This window comes from Suricata suricatta, chromosome 3, assembly GCF_006229205.1.
Source record: "Suricata suricatta isolate VVHF042 chromosome 3, meerkat_22Aug2017_6uvM2_HiC, whole genome shotgun sequence".
Classification (NCBI taxonomy): Eukaryota; Metazoa; Chordata; class Mammalia; order Carnivora; family Herpestidae; genus Suricata; species Suricata suricatta.
In genome coordinates this window covers 126,358,701-126,379,482 of record NC_043702.1, presented here as the reverse complement: position 1 = coordinate 126,379,482, position 20,782 = coordinate 126,358,701, and the positions used below count along the sequence as shown (strand labels likewise).

The window sequence follows — 20,782 nt, the reverse complement described above, 5'->3', positions numbered from 1 at the left end:
TACTTCCATTTCTATATAAAGAGTTTAGAAGGCCTTCCCATCTCTTTACTGAAAACAATTACAACTTCTTCATAACATGCAAAAATAAATTTTAAATCAATTACAAAGCTAAAAGGAAACTAAGGTATCCTCAGAGTCAACATATAAAGCAAAGTAAGAATGTAGAAAAGTAAACATTCTCTGAAGCCACTGGCTTCTCAGAGGTTCTGCCCATTCCTAATACCCTTGAGTTTCAGTTTGATGGCCTTGTGAAAATCTTGGATAGGAAATAAAATTTAGGGTTTAGCCAAGGTGGGGAGTTTTATGGAAGAATCCCACATAAAGCCAAGACTCTCCAGGACTGTACCATCAGTAAAACTGAGCACCAAAACAATTTTAAAGCCCACTTCATCAAGGGGGACAGTAAGGAAACTTACCTTGCCTGATCTTGACCGGATATGAAAGGTGAAAATATCTCCTGGGAAGCAACCACAGTCAATCCTCACAGGTTTGCACCCCAAATTCATAACACTCTATGGTCTTAAAAAACCTCATGCCAATCAAAGAAATTTAGTTTTGTGTTAGTAATGCCCTAGGCAATTGGTAAAAGTAAAAAAAAAAAAAAAAAAAAAAAAGAATAAAGTTTTAAGGAACATAGCCTCCCAATAAAAAATCAAAACACAGGGGCACGTGGGTGGCTCCATTGGTTAAGTGTCTGACTCTTGATTTTGACTCAGGTCATGATCTCACAGTTTGTGGGTTCAAGACCCACATTGGCCTCTGTGCTGATAGTACAGAGCCTGCTTGGGATTCTCTCCCTCTCTCTCTCTGCCCCTCTCCTGCTCTCTCTCTAGTGCTCTGTCTCAAAATAAATAAATAAATTTATAAAAATCATAAACACAAAGGAAACAAGGGACCATGAACAAGAGCCAGCAGAAATAACAATCAGACTAGCTGATATAAAATATTAAAGAAGTATGCTTAATATGTTTTTAATTCAATATTTTATTTTCAGATAATTTCATATTCATGTGCACTTCTAAGAAACATTACAGCATTGGGGTGCCTTGGTGGTTCAGTTGATTGAGCATCCAACTTCAGCTCAGGTCACAATCTCACAGTTTGTGAGTTAGAGCCCTGCATTGGGCTCTGTGCTGACAGCTCAGAGCCTGGAGCCTGCTTTGGATTCTGTGTCTCCCTCGGTCTCTGCCCTTCACCTGCTTGCACTCTGTCTCTTTCTCTCTCAAAAATAAATAGTAAACATTAAAAAAAAGGAAACATTACAGCATAATACTAAGTCCTTGACACTCAGTTTCTCCCAATGATGACATCTTGCAAAACTATAGTACAATATCACAACAGGAATATTGACTTTGGTATAAACCACCAATCTTGTCAAGACTTCCCCAGTTTTACTCACACTAATTTATGCAGGTGTTTATTTTTATGCAATTTTATCACATGTATAAATTCATGTATCCATCATTTTAATAGGTTTTTTTTTAAAGTAAGAGAGTAAAGAGAATACTTATCGGGATAAGTAACAGAAACTGATTTCTACAATGACTCATCAGATATGAAAAAGAATTAACTAGAACTTGCAAAGATGGAAAGTATACTAATAAAAATAAAAATTTACTGGTAGGTTGTTCTAAAAGCAAGTTAGCAAAACCAAAGAAAGGGACAATGGGGCAATAAATCAAAACTAGTTGTTCAACAAGCAACATGGAGAGGCAAAGATTGAAAAATTAAAAAAGATGTTAAGAGACAGAGAGTACAGAATGAAACAGAGTAATATATATTTAATAGGAAATCCAGAAAGAGATAATAGAAAAATTATTAAAAGGATGTATTTGAAGAAATATGACTAATGAATTCCCATAATTGTTGATGACATGAGTACTTAAATTCAGAAATGACAATAAATCTGAAATAATAAAGAAATAATAAAGAAAAATCTACATCACACAAATAACAGTGAAACATATCACAGTGCAGAACACTGAAGGCAAAGAAATGATCTCAAGAAGATATAGTGTGTGTCTCTCTCTGTATAGAGAGTGGCCCCAGTTATATGTACACACACACACACACACACACACACACACACACACACACTGGAATATTACAAAGCCATCAAAAAGAACGAAATCTTACCATTTGCAAAGTGTATTATGCTAAGTGAGATATGTCAGAGAAAGACAAATACCATATGATTTCACTCATGTGGAATTTAAGAAACAAAACAGATAAACATAGGGGAAAGGAAGAAAAAATAATACAAAACAAAACAAAATAATAAAATAAACAAAGAGAGAAGCAAACCATAAGAGACTCTTAACTATAGAGAACAAACTGAGGGTTGCTGGAGAGGAAGGGGGTTATGGGCTAAATGGGTGTTGGGTATTAAGGAGGGCACTTGTTATAATGAGCAGTAGGTGTTATATGTAAGTAATGAATCACTAAATTCTACTCCTCAAACCAATACCACACTACATGCTAACTACCCTGAATTTAAATAAAATCTTGGGTGTACTGGAAGAACATCCTAAGAGAAAATGTAGAATAAATGCAAAGGAATGACAATTGAATAGCTAACTCTTCAACAGTAGTAATGGAAACCAGGAGACTCTGGTATAATATCTTAGTAGGAGAAAACAAATAGTCAATCTAAAATTACATACTTAGCAAAGTTATCTTTTAAGAAGTTTGGCAACATAAAGATGCTTTAATATAAATAAAAATTAAGAAAGCATATGACTCGCAAACATTCAATAGAGGAAATCCCAAAAACTGTCTTTCGGGGATGCGCCAACTGATCTCAGAAGGAAGATCTAAAATTCAAGACGAATGGTAGCTATTAAAATAAATATATATTAAAACAGATGTTTATCTATCTATTGATCAGTTGATCAATGGGTTAATAGATATCTCTATGCACAACACAGGGTTCCCAATTGCTTACTGTTCAAATCCTTTAGCCCGTGCAAGGGCTTCCCAATATAACTTCTCCAATTGTCTCTCTTTCTTACTCTGCCCTAGGAAATTTCCCCTCCTCTCAAGATGTTGTTTTTATAGTGGCCAAAATACGTGTGCATATGACTATCTTTACTTCGGCTCACGTATTTGCCTTTGCCTTACAAACTCCTTCTCCTGCATCTTACTAACCATGTTCTAAAGGATCCACCTCTTATATAACATCCTTCCTAAGAATAAGTACAGAGTCATTTATGTTTCCTTTCCCTCATCTTTTCAAGTATACATTCTCCCAGACAATCATTATATAATTAAAATAAACAAATGTTTACTATACATTCATTATGAGCTATATACTTTGCTAGGCATGTAAGACTTATCCCTGACACACAGTGGAGAACGATGGGTAATAACATAGACTCTGAACTCAGAGTTCAATCCCTGTTCTGCCTCTGCATAATGATAGTTATTTATCTAAATTTCAGTTTTCTTCATATAAAATGGAGATAATAAAAATATGTACTACTTGGAGCTATTGAGAACACTGAATATGAAAACTCATACACAGTGTTATGTTCATTTGTAATACAGATAGATGATAGACAGACGACACACGGATATCACAGTAAGATATGCATGTGTTACTATGAACTAGGTAGTTTACCTGGATTATTCCAACAAATTTAGTTTTAAATTCTAAATCACAGAATCCTAGAAATAAAATTGGCATTAAACTTCTGTGGGAGTCACATTACTAGGTCTAAGGTCTAAGATCTAAGGAAAAGGCCAGTGCCAGAAATTACGACTGCAGGCATTTCATCTCTGAGAAGTAAAGATGAAAACCAGCTTGCTCTACCCAGATTGTTGGCACCAGCTGGCAGAGGACTGCTGTCTTAGAACCCTGCTGTCCTGCACTTTTGCCCAAAAACTGCTTGAACTCAAGGCTGGCCAGGAACCTATGGCTCCTGGCCTTCCATGTAAAGATGAGTTGGGCTAATTCACACTGACTGTCTCCAGCATTTGAACCAAGATACTGCAAAAGACCGAGGCCGCTGGCAATGGGATATGAATCTGAAGAGTTAATGAAATGGAGCGGAAGCCACCACGAGCTGACTTTAGTTTCAAACTAAAGCTCTAAAGGTCTGAGAATTCTTAATAATCTAGCAAACCAGTAACAAGATATGAATGTTGCAAATGCACTAAGATTTCGAGAACCCTGCCCCATCTCTGGGGGCTTTTGAGCCCCATTTCCAGCCTATATGCAATTGTATTAACAAATATGTAGTAGGAGGAGGAGAAGGAGTAGGAGTAGTAGCAGTAGTAGTATTTTAGTTTACATGGGTGAGCCTCTCTGTTCCTTACAGCCACAAAAGCCCAACTAAAACATTGGCCTGGAATCTTGGCTAATCTGTGACATCATTTCAAATAGGTCTTATCTGATGGGAAGGCCCTGAACAGTGCCCCCCCCCCACCTTATTTACAAAACTAAACAGAGGACGACTGCTGTATCCCTTGTGAGGAAGCTGTTCTTTTTCTCCATCGCTGCCTCCCAGCTAATAAGGGTTCACCTTACTTCCTGACTATTGTAGTTGACTCTTTCTCTGATCATCAAAATTTACTCCATGTTTCATACTTTCAGAGCCATCTGGGAGCTCTGCTAGTCAAGTAATGAGATAATGAATAAAATGGCTTACAGCCTTTCCCTCCTCAGCTAACATGTTCACACTTTCGTGGGTATCTTTAGTTATTTTTACTTACTTCTGAATATGGCAATCCTACCAAAGTAATGAGACCAGTAAAAAAGGATGATTCAACTGTGTATTCTGAATACCTTTCTTTTGTCAATACAGAGCAGCATAGTCTACTGGGCCTGAACCCTTGCCCGACACTGTCACTTCCCCCATGTCGTTGATTTTTTATTTATATACAAGCTAATTCATTTTAAAAATACCAACTGAGTACTTTCTATGTTACAAGAAGTATGAACAAAGAGCCTACCATCTTGTGCAAGAGAGACAACAAGGGATAATGACGATATAGTATGATCAGTATACCTGGACCGGGGTTGGCAAACTTTCTCCATAAAAGGCCAAATAGTAAATATTTTTTTAGCTTCTGGGCTACATAGTCTGTTTTAACTACACAACTCTGCCTCATGAAAGCAGCCATGAACAACAGCAAACAACGAGATGGGGTTGCATTCTGATAAAATTTCATTTACAAAAATGAGTGATAGGCTAATTTGGTCCTCGGGCCATAGTTTGCCAACCACCATTCTAAGGTAAGAACATTCTTCTACCCAACAATTAATTGTTGAACACTTCTTCATCTAGTTCTTTTGCTATTCTACATGCGAGGGTAACCCAGCAGTAACCCAAACATAGAAAAACCACTTCTCTAATGGAACTTATAGAAATGGGGGAAATGGGCATTAGTCAAAATTATATATATGTGTATGTGTGTTTATTTACATATATAAATATGTAAATATGTATAAATATATACATATGTATATATGTTAGTGATAAATTCTAAAAAAAGAAATCAAATAGGAAAGAAATCATGAAGAAGCAGAAGAGTGTATGAAATTTTAGATGAGGTCAACAGGGAAGACTTTAGAAGGTGACTTTGAAAAAAGACTGGAAGGAAATGGGAAAACTAGCCATGCAGAGATCTAGAGAAAGAATGTTCTAGCAGAGTGAAGAGCCACTGAAGAGCTCACATGGTAGGAGTCTGCCTTTCAAGTCCAGTGATAAGGAGAAAGTCAGCATGACTGGAATGCAGGAAACATGGGGAGCATGGCAGGAGATGAGGCCCCAAGAGTAACTGGTGCCAGACCAGATAGGGCACCGTAAGTCACGGTAGTGCCCCTGGCTTAGGCTCTGCGTGAGCTGGGAAGCTGCTGGAGAATTGTCTTGATCTGAGTTATACTAACAGGATTACTCTGGCTACTATCCTAAAAACAGACTGGGGGTGGGGGCACCTGGGTGGCTCTGTTGGTTAAGCATCTGACGCTTGATTTGGGTTCAGGTCATGATCTCCCAGTTTGTGAGATCGACTCCCATGTGGGGCTTTGTGCTAACACTGTGGAGCCTGCTTGGATTCTCTCTCTCCCTCTCTCTGACCCTCCCCCCATCAAAATAAATAAGTAAATTTTTTTAAACAAAACGTGTGGATGGAGAAGCATGAACAAAATGGATGAGAGCAACTAGGAAGCTACTGTAATAAAACAGTTGAGAGACAATGGGGTCAGAGCAGAGTGGTGGCGGGAGGGGGAAAGAGAAGGGACATAAACACCACAGCTTACTGCTGAGGACAAAGGAATGGTCTCAAGGAGGAGGAAGCGATATCTCGTAACTGGGACTTGAAGGATAAGGAGGCATCATCCAAGTATGAAGCTAAGGAGCCCGTCCATGTCCCTACAGACAGGGCTCCTGAGGAGAAGTGAAAGCCAGGCTGGGGTTCAGGGAATTCATGGGTCAGAAGCTTCCTCCAGGGAGTGCCACCCGATGAGACAGGTCCTCAGGAAAACCCCTGACGTGATCTGCTCCATCCTGTTCCCCACCTACCTCCCTGGGTCAAGGGGGAAGACCCACCCAGAAGATTTAACTTTCCTCCAATTACTAAAGTAAGATCCAGACAGGGTTCCCAGAGAAAAAGAAACAGAAAAACCATTTGTTGTTAAGTGTGCAGCTGCCTTTCAGATTCTTAGGCTTAAATTCTAGGAAGGCATCCTTAAGTGCAGTCATCTGAGACACACTGGCATCCGACCAGCGTCCCAGGGCCAGCACCCCAACTCCTAGGAAAACGCCCAAGTATCTTGAACAACTGAATGTGATTGCAGACTAGGGTCTCTCCTAAAAATGTTCTGAGAGGAAATATTTTTAACCCAGACATACCACATGGCTCTCTCACAAGGCTGTCGATTTGGCTGGGAAATAACCACAAAAAGGAGAAAAACAACGTCTCCCCACTTACCTGGGGAGAAAAGTCCACGGAGCCAGGTGAACAGAAAACACGGTGGATCGCATTTCCCCTACGGCAGGAGACCTGCGGGGACTACGGAGAAACTGGCCCATAGAAAAACAAACAGGAGACGTTTCTGTTTGCTGGCAGACTTTTTAAGCTGACCTGTAAAGCCGTTTTCTCGCTTCTTCCCTCCTGTTCTCTTTGCCGGGCGGTGGAGGAGGACAAGGTGAGACTCTTCTCTTGGGAGCTTACATGCCTTTTGCATTTCGAAGGGGAGGGATTAAGAGGTTTCCTTGTTTTGTTTTAAAGTTTCTGCTCCATTTCTTTCCCCTCTGCCCTCTTCTACCCCTGATGCTTATTTTGCGTGTGTGTGTTTGGCTCCAGGGAACTCTGAATCCCAACTTCAAAAGAAACCTATAATGAGGCCTGGCTGATGTTTACCAGACCCACCGCTGCAGGGGCCCTGCCCACCCGTTCCTATGGCTCAACAGCGAAGCACGGCTGACCTTGAGCATCTAAGTCTGTGCAGCGGCCCCACTTCTGCCACCTGTTCCCTCTGATGGCACATGCGTCTGCCCTCCTGTCCCCGGATAGCAACTCCATGGTGCCCAGGTGCAGAAGCCACGTTCGGCCACCCCTGCAGGGCTCGCCTGGCCCACCCTCTTGAGGGCCCTGAGAGCGGGAAGTGTGCCGGGTCCTAGCGTTGGCACATGCAGCGGTTCTGCTCAGACTCCCCCAAGTGCCAAAACTCAGGGAAGGAGGCGGAAGAGAGACAGTGAATCACCAAGCACAGAGACCTCAGCCTACCACAGGCTTCAGCAAACACACACACAGCAGCCCCCTATCTGCTTCAAAGAACGGTCGGACGCTGGGTGATTGCTCCCTTACACTACGCACACCCGTTCATTTTTCTTTGTTTTCCTTTTATTTTCTTTTTTGCCCCGTGACAATGATATCATGAGATCTGACACACAGAAGAATCCAAACTGGAGAGGCAAGCACGCTGTTCCATACTTGGTTGGATACTAAGCTCAATTCTGAAATGAAAAGGAGAGAAAGAGTAGGGGATGGAACGGGGCAACAAGGAGCCTTTCATCTCTGGGACGTAATTTTCGAGAGAAAAATAACAGAAACAAGTCATGACCCAAAAGAAGCCTGAAGCTTGCAAAGGTCAGGGAAGCTGAGTTTCCCTTAAGGCAGAGAAACTCCCTTGGCTTGGCTTCCAATACACCATAGGGAGGGGTCGATGACATTTGTGATTTTATTAGGTGAGCTCTCAACCCCCTTCCTTCCCTCAGCTCTTGTAGATGCTCTCCTGGGGTGGCTACTATGTACAAAGAGACATCTGGCCTGGGCAGCCTTCCTTACCCATTAGCCAAGTTCCTCTATCTTGATAATCTGTTCAACTGGCTGGGTAATGTATCTATAATTCATATCTCCTTCTGACCAGCCCAAGTCTGATAAATACCCTCCCTTTGATAGGCCCATCTGGGTTACAGATGTGTTGATGCTGGATGCCGCAGGCTCTCTGCTTCTCTCAGAGCCTTTGGGAGAGGAACTTTGTTGGGCTACAATTCTTGCTGAGGGTGGGGAAAGGGAGAACACTGAGTAGGATTTGAAAAATGAGGAGGATTGTTCATATACAAATCATTGTCCATGCATGTTAGTAATCCATCTCTAGGTCTGTCCTCCGCTATAGCATCTGTGGAAACTGGATCCCTTCAAAGTCATAGTATAATGGAATTGTGAGCTTGAGCTCTGTGATCTAATTGTAACAATAGGAAGCTATATAGGCATAATTTAGAGACAACCACTAACTCAACAAAGTCACAGACTCCTGCAGAAGTCCAGAGCTCTATGTCCCTATGAATCCAAAGTCCCTTCAAACAACCCAAACTATAGCACAGGAAAGCAGTCTGCATTCCATATTCTGCTTTTTTAAATATAAGTTTTATTTATTTATTTATTTATTTTGAGAAAGACAGAGATAGCATGTGTGGAGAAGGGGCAGAGAGAGAGGGGAGAGAAAATCACAAGCAGGCTCCACACTACCTGCGCAGAGCCCAGTGCAAGGCTCAAATCCACAAAACCGCAAGATCATGACCTGAGCTGAAACCAAGAGTCAGATGCTTAACAGACTGAGCCACCCAGGCGCCCCTCCCCATATCTTGCTTTAGTGCCTTGGCCTGCTTTTCATTTTGATAAAATTAAATCCAGGGAATTTTGATAAAATTAATAAAACTCTCCAACTAAGTTGTTAGCATCTACTCTTTATATATCCTTTATATTTGTCCCACTGCTTAGTCCTGTCTGGCATACCACAAGATCTTGATTGTGTTTCAAAATATGGCTTTTGCCAATAAGAGTCATGAGAGACACTCAATATTTTTAATAAAATTCAGTACACAGAATACAAGGCAGAGGACAGAGGGAAGAAAAGTCTATATATAAAATAAACATAAGGGAGTTGGGAAAAAGAAAAGTTCTCTCCACTATGCAGATTTCTTTCTCCAAAAGAAGAAATTCAGAGCTAATTATCCTTTTTTAGATCAGGATAAATAGAGACCCAAAAGTGTGGTTCCTATTGTGAACAAGCAATAGACATTTGAGGAAATCTACCAGCATGAAAGACAGATAGAAACTAAGGTGGGGGTAGAGAGGGGAATAAAAGTTGACTACAGATGAATCAAATATAGTGCATGGGGAAAAAAGAATCACAATAAATCTTATTTTCAGCCTCAAAAAATTGCATCCTTAAAATAAAAATGGATTAAAATGGAAAGTCAAAGAATAAGAAGGTCTTAAAAATACAATTGCTAAAACAAAATATCCAACAGAAGAGCTGGAAGAAAAACTCAAGAAAATCTCAAAAAATAATAATAATAATAACAGGGGCACCTGGGCGGCTCAGTCAGTTAAGCCTCTGACTTTGGCTCAGGTCATGATCTCACATTCGTGGGTTTGAGCCCCGCATTGGGCTCTGTGCTGACAGCTCAGAGCCTGGAGCCTGCTTCTGATTCTGGTCTCCCTCTCTCTCACCCCTCCCCGGTCATGCTCTGTCTCTCTCTGTCTCAAAAAATAAATAAATAAATAACAGATACAACATAGACAACATATGAGAGAAAAAAAGACAAAGAACAGGTTCAGATTCATCCTCAGGAATTTCACAGTGACAAAAAGAGGACAGAGAAAATGGAATAAAGCACTATCAACATAATAATTTGCAAAAATTTGCCAGAGATGAGGGCATGAGCTCCCAAATCAAAAGGACCACAGAGTGCTCAACTAAAGAAAAATTGTTTAAAATACCATAAAATCCCTCAAGTAACAAGGCTATGATTCTAAACCTTTAGCTTTTAAAAGAAAATAACAACTCCACATCTAAAAGAGCATGCCATTATGAAAAGAGAAGCTAGGGGCAGCTAATAAATTTTTTCAAAAACCTGAGAGGAAAGGTTTCCCACCCAAAAGTTTACACCAAGGCAAACTATCAATTTTGTGTAAAGGCAAAGCAAAAACATTTCAAGAAATGTTTCTCAGAAAAAGTTATCTAACACATTCTTTCTTAGAAAGGTACTTAAGGATATTTTCCAGGAAAAGAAGGTTGCAAATTAAATGTCTGGTAACGTAATCATGCAGCTTGGGAGACTGGCTCCAATCCAAAAAGCAGTAAAGGGCAGTTCTGGGATGACAGCTGTGCTGGAGACCCAGGTAGCTGGTCACGATTGGAGGAGAGAGAAGAATAGAATAACCCAGAAGGATGCTCTCCAGAAGAGTGTTAAAAGACACAGAAGAGTGTAAAAAAACAGAAAAAATTATATAGATTAGCTGATAAGACGAAAACAACTGAGAATATCAAAAATGATGGAAGGGCACCTGGGTGACTCAATTAGTTAAGCATCCAAATCTTGGTTTCTGCTCAGGTCATCATCTGACGGTTTGTTGGTTTGAGCCCTGCATCGGGTTCTGCACTGATGGCATGGAGCCTGCTTGGGATTCTCTCTCTCCCTCTCTCTCTGCCCCTGACCTGATTTCTCTCTCTCTATCTCAGAATAAATATGCTTAAAAAATATTTTTTACAATGATGGAAGGAAGAAAGGGAAATAAGAGAGACTGAACAGGTGGGGGGGGGGGAAATGTCATACCAGAAAGGAAATATAATAATAGAATCAGTTTGTTCTACAGCAAGAAAAGGAAGGAAGGCAGGAAGGAAGGCAGGAAGGCAGGAAGGCAGAAAGGCAGGAAGGAAGGAAGGAAGGAAGATCACAGCGATGACGTTGTAAAAATATATAATTCATTCAACTAAATATAGTAAAAGACTATATTGGAAATATGGGGAGGGGGTAGGAGACCATATAAGAGTTAAAGTCTCCTCTTTATCATAAGAGAAAGCACACGCATAATGTTTAAAGCCAATGAATCAAGTAAGATGAATACAGTATTTGGAGACACAGAGGTAAGTACCAAAAGAGAAGGTAAAATATTCAAACATGGGAGCAAGGCTAGAGGGGAGGAGAGGATCGAAAAATCAGGCAGGGGGCTGTCATTCTTCCTGATGTCTTTCATTCCAATTTGATATTTGTAACCATGAGCATTTATTACTTTGATTTAAATATTTTTAACTGTTAAAAAAGGCAGAAATCATTCCTTTTACTCCACAAAGTGAATTTTTGCATGTTGGGGTGAGGAGCTGTGAAACAAGCCCGGGTCTAGACCCCCAAAGAGATCAGTTGCCATGGCAACTCTGTGGCAGTAAAGGGAATGCGTTAGAAACACCTAGTTAAGGGGAGTGGCTGTAGGTGTTTAGAGACATAAAGAGCCACTCGAGGGAGACCGATGCCCGGGTACCTGAAACAACAGCTCTCTCATGCCAGTGGGTTGCTACCGCCAGCGAGGAGGAAAATGAGAACCAGCCCGATTTCCTTGTCTCTCCAGAGAGTTGGAAACCACTGTCATTAGTGAGGTTTAGCTTCTGCTTAAGTTTATCAAAATCTAAAAACCAAACCCAAATAGAATCTTTCTTATGTGAGTATTTCTGGGAATGTGATCAATTCCCCATATTATTATTATATAAACAAAGGCTTCCCATCTGTCAGGTCTAATAGGGACAATAATGACTAATGTTAGATTAGGACAGTTTTTTTACATTGAAAACTTCACTCACCAAGCACTTTTCTATCCTTGATTTTGTCTGACTCACAAAACAGCCTGAGGTAATGCAAAGTATCACTGCAATCACCGTCTTTTTTTTTTTTTTTTTTTTTTTTTTACAGACCAGACTTTGGGAGTTTTAGAAAGTGACTGCACAGTTTATAAAGCTAGTTAAGTGGAGCAAGGGCTCTAGAATTCAACTGCGTCCCGATTTCAAATTTTATACTCGATCTTGGTATCACATGCCTAAACTGCAAGCTGACCTACTAATCAGTGTTAACTCTCTGCCCACACACAGGGCTACGAGGAACTACTCTGCAAATCGTGGCCAACAAGCACAGAGGCAGCCGTTCAGGTATTGGGGGAACTGAGACCCACTCTTCCCACCTCCCAGCAACACTACGCCCTAGTTCAGATGTGAGCCTTTTTTCGTAATTTGCACAAAGGTACCGGTTATGTAATGAGGACGTCCTGCCCACATGGACAAATCAACAAGTTCACCACCCACCTCCCTCCCTCCTTTCTCACCTTCCTAACACTCCCCACCCCCTGCATTGACCATCAAATGGAAATCCTCATACTGGCTTCTGACTCATCAAAGCCACTAATTCATTAAAATGAACCTATGAGACAGACATGTATATGTCAGGGCTGTTCTAGCACTAAGTCTGTAGTGGTTAACAAGGGCCCTGATCTCACAGAGCTGATATTTCAAGCAAAAGAAAGACAACCCACTGTAGGAGAAAAACATTAGAAGGGATGAGTGTGACATACAGAATTAAAATTAGTTGCCATAATAGTGTTTGAGTGGCTTACTTAAATGAGAGGAAATCAGGAAAGTTCCTTTCCAGGAAGTGCCATTAAAGTCAATACTGAAATGACAAGAGAAAACCCACCAAGGGAAGATCAGGGAAAGAAGGTTCAAAGAAAAGGAAACCGCCATTGCAAAGCCTTGGGGCGGAGCAAGCTGCATCCGGTCAGTAGGAACGGGAGAGAGTCGGGTGGCCGTGCAGTGCAGATGGGTGAGTGTGGCTAGGGGAGGAAGTCAGGCGAGGAGGCACGGGTCAGCTTGTGGCAAAGCCTGGGTACTTGGATTCTAATAAAAAGGGGAGTAACAGGTTCCAATCCACCTGTTACAAAGGCTCTTTCTGGATGTTGTGCAGGGAATGGAATCTAATGGGGAAAAGAGGAAGGCTGTGGTTGCCTTAAGGAGACCTGGCCTTGGTTGTGGCATGTCCTGTGTTCCTGAAGCTGCAGAAGAGTTCAAGCTGCACCACAGACTACACGCACGTGAGGCCGCCTCACGGACCTGTGATACTCTGTTGGGAGCCTAAGACTACAGGAAGAATGGTCATGGATGGTTGGTGCTGACTGGTTTCTGCCAATGTTTACCTCTTTTGCTCTCTGAAGACCCCCTGGCTCCCTCAGGTAGACCAAGTTGTTTGGTTTTCCTGTGCCTCAAGCACCCAGTGCATATGTCTTCAGGCGCACTCTACACCACTGCACACGTTGTCCACTCCATGGAAAACTAGTTCTGGGAGGGCCGTCCCTCCCCCTTCGCCATCCCTGCGTCCCTAATTACCTGACACCCAGTACTCCACAAAAGTGCAGTAATTAATGCAGTGGGATGTCTGATGTGAGAAATGCATCCCACCAGCAGGACTCCCCAAGCCCCGGCCCCTTACCTCCTGGGTGAGTCGGGGTCGAAGCAGGTCTTGCGCACGTCAGCCACCTCAGGGTCACAGCAGTCCCCGTCGTCAAAGTCGTTCAGCATGTTGTTGCACTCCACGTGGCAGAGCCCATCTCTGCGGTTCCAGGAGTAGCACCGGCCATGCAGGCGGCAGTCACCCCCGTCATAGCCCGTGAGCGGGTGCTCACACTCAGGGTCACAGTGGTCATTGCCGATCTTGCTGGGCTCACAGTTCACAAGCACGACCCGGTGGCGCAGGGTGGAGTTGTGGACCTGGTGGATGCTCAGCTGCCAACTGATGTTGTAGCGGCTGAAGGCATGGTTAAGCGCCTTGTGCTGCCGGCTGATCTGCTCCTCGCTCACGGTGGGGTTGAGACCCTCATCGTCATAGATGTTGACCACTTGGTAGCGGATCACCTTCTCCCCCTGGAGGGGCCGGTGCCCGTTGTAGTGGGAGATCAGCTCCACGTTGTCACAAGCCGTCCGTCCACAGAGTGGGGGCTTCAGGGGTGAGAGAATCTCAGGCTCAGGCTCGAAGCCCTGCAGAACCTCACACCGTGGGAACTCCCCATCTCTAAAGGGGGCCCACTGTTCTTCCAAGGGCTCAAAACTGGCTGTCAGGATCAGGGTGGTCAATTCCTCCTCTCCAGCTGGGTGCTGAGGACTGTGCCGGAGGTGGCTTTGTGGGAGGGCGATTGACCAGAAGACCAGGGTGCCCAGGTGTCCACGAAAATAGTGGCCTTCCTCAGAGTTATCCCCCCCCAGAAGCAAAGAGCGACAGGATGCCATGAAGGGGCTGTTCAGGGGACCAGATTGCTCTAGGCTACTGGCCACCCGAGTGCCATCCACATACAGGGCCATACGTTGTCCATCATAAGTGGCTGCCACGTGTGTCCATGTGCCTGGTTGGTAGCGACTGTGGCCAGTCACAACGGTGGCTTTCTTCACACGGTCGGTGCGAAGGGAGAAGAAGAAGCGAGCGTCCCGCCTTCCCATGTCCTTCCCTGAGCGGATCCCTAGGGCCCAGCCCTTGTCACTGACAGTGTGGGAGCAGTTATCAAACACACCTGGGAAAGAAGGAAGAATCGAGGGGAGAAATACCAGATACAAAGGGGATGGAGAAAAGGAGAAGAAAACCCATATAAATAGAAAGAATGTAGGTTTTCAGCGGGAAAAAAATCAGTGATACAGATTCCCCACCTGAGATGCCTGTCCAGTACCCCAGAGCAGACCATTCTGGCAACTTCTATCCTCAAAAGAAATCTGATTTGAGATTTAACTCACTTAACTCATTCTGGTATTTTTCAGTAATCAGAATAGAAGCGAAAAAGACGGTATCTAATACACGTGATAAATGTGCTCTAGAATTTGGCACAAACATTCCTCATGCTAACTGAGCCCATGTCTTCCCCCACTTCCTCAGAAGCCACGGGGTAGGGGCAGTCACAGTTTCTAGGAAAGATGGCCATCTCCTACTCTCTCAAAAGGTCCTTTTTTCTCATTTGAATATTGAAATGATGATCCTCACGGGGGGGCAATAAGGAGTGGGGTGAATCGGGAAGGCCCTCAGACAACGCTGTAACCGACATCATTCCCAACCCACTCTTCCCTCTAGCGCAAGGACGCCCATCCACAGAGAAAGCTGCCCCCCAGGTTCCCCACTGCCCCACAGTCCCAGACTGAGAAAATAGTCAACACAGTTAGTTATAAGACTGATTGTTCTATAACCGGTGATGGCACCATGGTACAGAAGTGAAACTGTACCAGATAAATCAAGCTGAATTCCACAGCACACACTATCTTACCGCCTTACTTACTTACTGAGTAAACAAAGAGGGGGCTACTTGTGGACAGCTAGATCATTAATATGTTGGAAGCAGGAAAAAGGAGTCAGATCGAACACAACCACAGATAAAAGAGGAATCTCAAAGGCAATTTGGAAGCCTTGAATGTTCCCAGAAACCTATCTGCAGTTACGAACCCACCATCCCTTCCCAGCACCTCTTGTACTATGAGTATGTAGGTAGAGTCTCACGAGTGGATTTTACTTGTAAGTTACACAGAGGCAGTATATTCACATAAGAAATGCTTCATAAACACTTCTTTAAATAAAGAATAAATGATGGAGAAGTCTGCTAGCCTTTGGATCACATATCTGAGGCCAACAGCAAAAGCTGTTCTCCCCCAACCTGGTTTATAAGAACCATATTTCTTCCCCTGAGCTCCTATACAATCCACCCAAACAGTAGTGCTCTACGGAGAGTCAGGACTTAAAAGCCACACGGCCTCCTCTTCTGTTTTCAGTGTTTTAAAAGTCGCAACTTTTTCATAAATGCTAGAAAACTTTTACTTTGTCTCTAGCATAAATCAGTAACTTGTGATTTAAAACAACAACAACAACAACAACAACAACAAGACAGGGGCGCCTGGGTGGCTCAGTCAGTTAAGTGTCCAACTTCAGCTCAGGTCATGATCTCACAGTCCATGAGTTTGAGTCCCGCATCGGGCTCTGTGCTGACAGCTCAGAGCCTGGAGCCTGCTTCAGATTCTGGGTCTCCCCCTTCTCTGCCCCTCCCCTGCTTGCTTGCTCTCTCAAAAATAAATATAAAAACATTTCTAATAAAAATAAACAAGACATTCTTTTTAACAAAAGCAACTCTAACAATTAGACTCTTAAGTACTTGTGAGGACTAGGTGTGATGCAAAGGTGGTGATCCAGTTTTGTTTGTTGAGGGGGGTGTTGGTTTTACACTGAGGTCTGTCTGGTAAAGGAGCATAAGAACCCTTGTTTTAACAGATTCTTGTATTGGATAGACTTTCCAAAGGGCAGACAAATCTAGTAAGATCAACAGTAAGTTCCCTCCTTCAGAGCATCAGTTTGGTTAATTTATTTTCATAAGTCCACTTAGCCTTAATTATGTCCATCTGCTGACCTATGAACAAATGCACTAAAATATTTAGTATCAGCACCATGGAGTTACTAATCTCTTGACTAGTAAATATCTGCTGGTTTTTAAGAGGAAGAATTGGAGAGACTATTTCATACTTGTTGTGCATAAATAGATGTGTCTACAGATCTTTCTTGACTTATGACATGGTTACTTTTTACCCTACTAAACATCACAACTTAGCCTAGCCTCACCCTTACATCACAGAACACTTACATTAGCCTACAGTTGAGCAAAATCATCTAACTCAAAAACTATTTTATAATAAGGTATTGAATCCCTCGTGTAACTTACTGAATACTGCACTGAAACACAGAACGGTTATATGAATACAGAATGGCTGGAAGAGTATCAGTTGTTCACCCTTACGATCATATGACTCACTGGAGCCTCCTCACTGCCGCCCAGCATCATGAGAGAGTATTGGACCATCCACTGCTAGCCCGAGAAAAGATCTAAATTCGGAATTCAAAAAGTACAGTTTCTACTGACTGTGTGTCACTTTCACAATGTCATAGTCAAAGAATCATAAGTCGAGGGGCGCCTGGGTGGCTCAGCTAGTTAAGCTACTGACCCTTAATCTCAATTCGGGTCATGATCTCACAGTTGGTGAGTTACAGCCCCGTGTTGGGCTCTGTGCTAAGCAGCACCAAGCCTGCCAGGGATTCTGTCTCTTCCTCTCTCTAATCCTATCCTTTTCTCTCTCACTTTCTCTCTCAAAAAAAAAAACTTTAAAAAATCATAAGTTGAACCAATATAAGTCAAGGTGAGTTGAGGTATAGATTATTAGGCTTCATATATAAATTATCAGATAATTTATATTTGGCATTTATTTGTAACTTTGAACACTTTTACTTACGTTCTTAGAATTTCCATTTTAGCATCAATAAAATAATTATTTCTACTTATCTCATAGGAAGCTATAAAATTAATAGTGTGTCTAACATGATATTTCTAACTTCTTGGTAGATGACACAGAAAATGTAATTTTGTCACACTAGTCTAGATCTGATTAATCCAAGTGTTAGTAATTATACTATAAAAGATTTATTCAATGAAAGCACTAAAATAGTCATTTTAGTTGGGAGTTGTAGCAAATACAAGTATTACTTTTTAAATGATTACCAAAGTAATTACCCTTTGCTCTCTAATGTAATCAGATGCCCAGGTAGCATATGAGACACCTCACTCAGTGCTGAGCTGACTGCATTTTATTTGGTGCATTACACTGTTCATACTTCATCTATAGAAAGAGAACAGTTTTGAAGCACTACCCTACACTCATTCTGTGCTGAAAGAAAAAAAAAGCATATTTAGCAAATAGAATTCTCTAACACAATTATTACAGACTGAATGTTTGTATCCCCCTAAAATTCATATGTTGAAACCTGAATTCCTGTTGTGATGGTATTTGGAGATGGGGCATATAGAAGGCAAGTGGGCCCTGAGGATGGAACCCCATGATGGGATTAGTGTCCTTTTGTTTTGTTTTGTTCATTTGTTTTTGAGAGAGAGAGAGAGAGACAGAGACAGAGAGTGAGTGGGGGCAGGGCCAAGAGAGCTGGAGACACAGAATCTGAAGCAGGTTCGAGGCATCAAGCTGTCAGCACAGAGCCCCATGCAGGTGTCGAACTCACAAACCACAAGCCGAAGTTGGATGCTTAACTGGCTGAGACACCCAGGTGCCCTTGGATTAGTGTCCTTTTAAGAAGAGGAAGAGAGCTAGCCCCTCTTGCTCTCTGCCATGTGAGGATACAAGGAAGGGTCACCTGCAAATGCGTTAGAGGATTCTCACCAGACACCGGATCTGCTGGCATTGTGATTTTACACTTCACAGCCTCCATAACTGTGAGGAAGAAATTACTTTTCCTTAAGCCACCAAGTCAATGGGATATTTGTTATAGCAACCCAAACTAAGACACCGATGTTATCGGTCGTAGCTGTGGACCAGAACCCCATGGGAAACTTTTGCAAATACAGGTTCTTGCGAAAGCACGCTGACAGCTGCTAGTCCATATGTTTACAAAAGTCCGTCCTCTGACTGCTGCCTGGTGCAGGGAGATGCAGAAGACAGAACTTGGGAGGCATAGTATTTTCCAGTCAGTGTAGAACTAGAAAGATGGTTATCAATGTTAAATCAGACACCAAAGCGGAAAGCTCATCTGAAACTGCTTAAGCCATTTAGTTAAGAGTCATATCTGATCAGATGTTTTAGAACAACATGTGCAACCATCATACATACTTGCTCATTAATTCAGCAAACTAATGGAATGAGAGGAAGCTGAAAGAAATAAGGGCTTGTTAGGAATAGTGCACAGATATGATACTGACAGGGAATGTCCCTAGTTGATGGTCTAAAAACTGATCACTAAGTGGGGCTTTGTATTATCTATAATAAAACTCATACTTAAGACCACTGAAATGAAAATAGATATCCCCATCCTCGTGAAAGATCTATGATTCCAAAAGAAGAATCTGTGGCACTGAAGCATGGTGTAGCTTACGTCTCCCTGATAATCGCTGCCATCGGCCCCAACTTTTTTCATGAAATCTTAAGTCTGTTCTTGTGAGGATTTTCAAAATTTCCAAGGACAAAGTAAGTAAATATTTCTATCCTCCCACATTGTCTACAGTCCATACTAGTAATCATCCCTTCCTCCAATGTGGAGGACACGGACAGAAAATTATGATTCTCTTCTCTCTTGAGACTGAATAAACCAGTTGAGTTGGGCTGAAATTGCAGCCTCTGCTCAAATATAGACGTAACCCCACCACGGAACCTTCATCCCTGGCTGGTGGGGAGAGGATCGTGCTTGGTCACTTGGAGGACTGTCACCCTATTAAACCACAAAGGATTCGCATTTTATCTCGCTGTCTTGCTCCTTGTGGAAAACAAAATTTCACTTGGAATTAGTCATTTCCGTTCATCAAACATTTACTGAACATCCCATTCATGCCAGACATAGAAACTCATTTCAGCCTTGGAAGAAAAAGCAATCATTGCCCTTGCGTCTCATGGATGAGTGGAAATATTATGAGATAACTTCAATCTATCAGAACATAAGATCAAGGAGTATATGGGTGAGTGAAGGCAGAACCTAATCTCAGATTGTCCAGAGAGAAATCTCCTAAGAGGATAAGACCGAAACCTGCTCTTGAAGCGTGAGTAAGAGTTGGCCGGGAAAAAGAATTACGGATCACTTTAGGCAGTGGGGACAGCAAGATGGCAGGCACCAGGGGTGGAAACAGGTCAAAGGAGGTCTTGCATAACACAGTAAGGGGCTTGGACTGAGTAAGTCAGGGACTAGCTGGAGATTTCCCTCCTGCTGCCAAAAGTCTCTGATATCCCGAGAGCACACAGAGGAATGGCAGCATGAAACACGCCATGGCTGGCCTTGCCCTGCACACTTGGTCCAACTGCAATTAAGGAACTTTCCAAAGCCTGCAGATGGACGACTGTGGCACAAGAAATACATGAACACTACAAGAGTTTTGTGTAGTCAGTCCACCCACGCACTTGCTCAGTAGATATTTATGAGGAAGTACTAGCTGCCAATCTCAGTATTTGTGCTGTGGAATTTCTAGGGATCAAATGGTTATTGGACATCATGGAGAGTTCAGTACAGTGTGAAAGATATGCCTTAAATAAGGAACAACAGTGAGATATGCTGATGGTTAGAAGTATAGTTATGTGAACCCCCAAAGAACCTCTTTATGAAAATATGGAGGCCACAGGGCAGAAATCCTCCCTCAAGCTATTAAATGGCAGTTTTCAAGCACTGCCCCGTCTTGTTAATAATTTGATTGTATCCAAATCTGCCTGTGAAACTAGGGGTACTTTGCTCATCAGTCAGACTGTCTGAAAAGGTTAGGGAGACCTAAAGCCAAGAAACCCCAAGATGCAAGTTCAGACATTCCCAGAATAAAGGTCGTGACCATTCACCCAAATATATTTATTGCAAAATTCCTTATATCAAATACCCACTTCAGATGAGTCTTCTCAGTTGGGATGTGTTGTTCTTGTTGTGTTTTTTTCTCTTACTTCTTAGCATGTAAAGATGTCTCCTGT

The 20,782-nt window shown here is 42.3% G+C and overlaps 1 protein-coding gene across 1 annotated transcript in view; it reads right to left on the bottom strand.

The window, feature by feature from the left end:
* Positions 1-20,782, bottom strand: part of PAPPA2 (pappalysin 2) — a 256,009-nt gene that overhangs the window by 208,889 nt on the left and 26,338 nt on the right. The window contains exon 2 of the mRNA XM_029933088.1: positions 13,761-14,832. Coding sequence (XP_029788948.1) covers positions 13,761-14,832 — 1,072 coding nt within the window. The remainder of the gene's footprint in view (positions 1-13,760; positions 14,833-20,782) is intronic.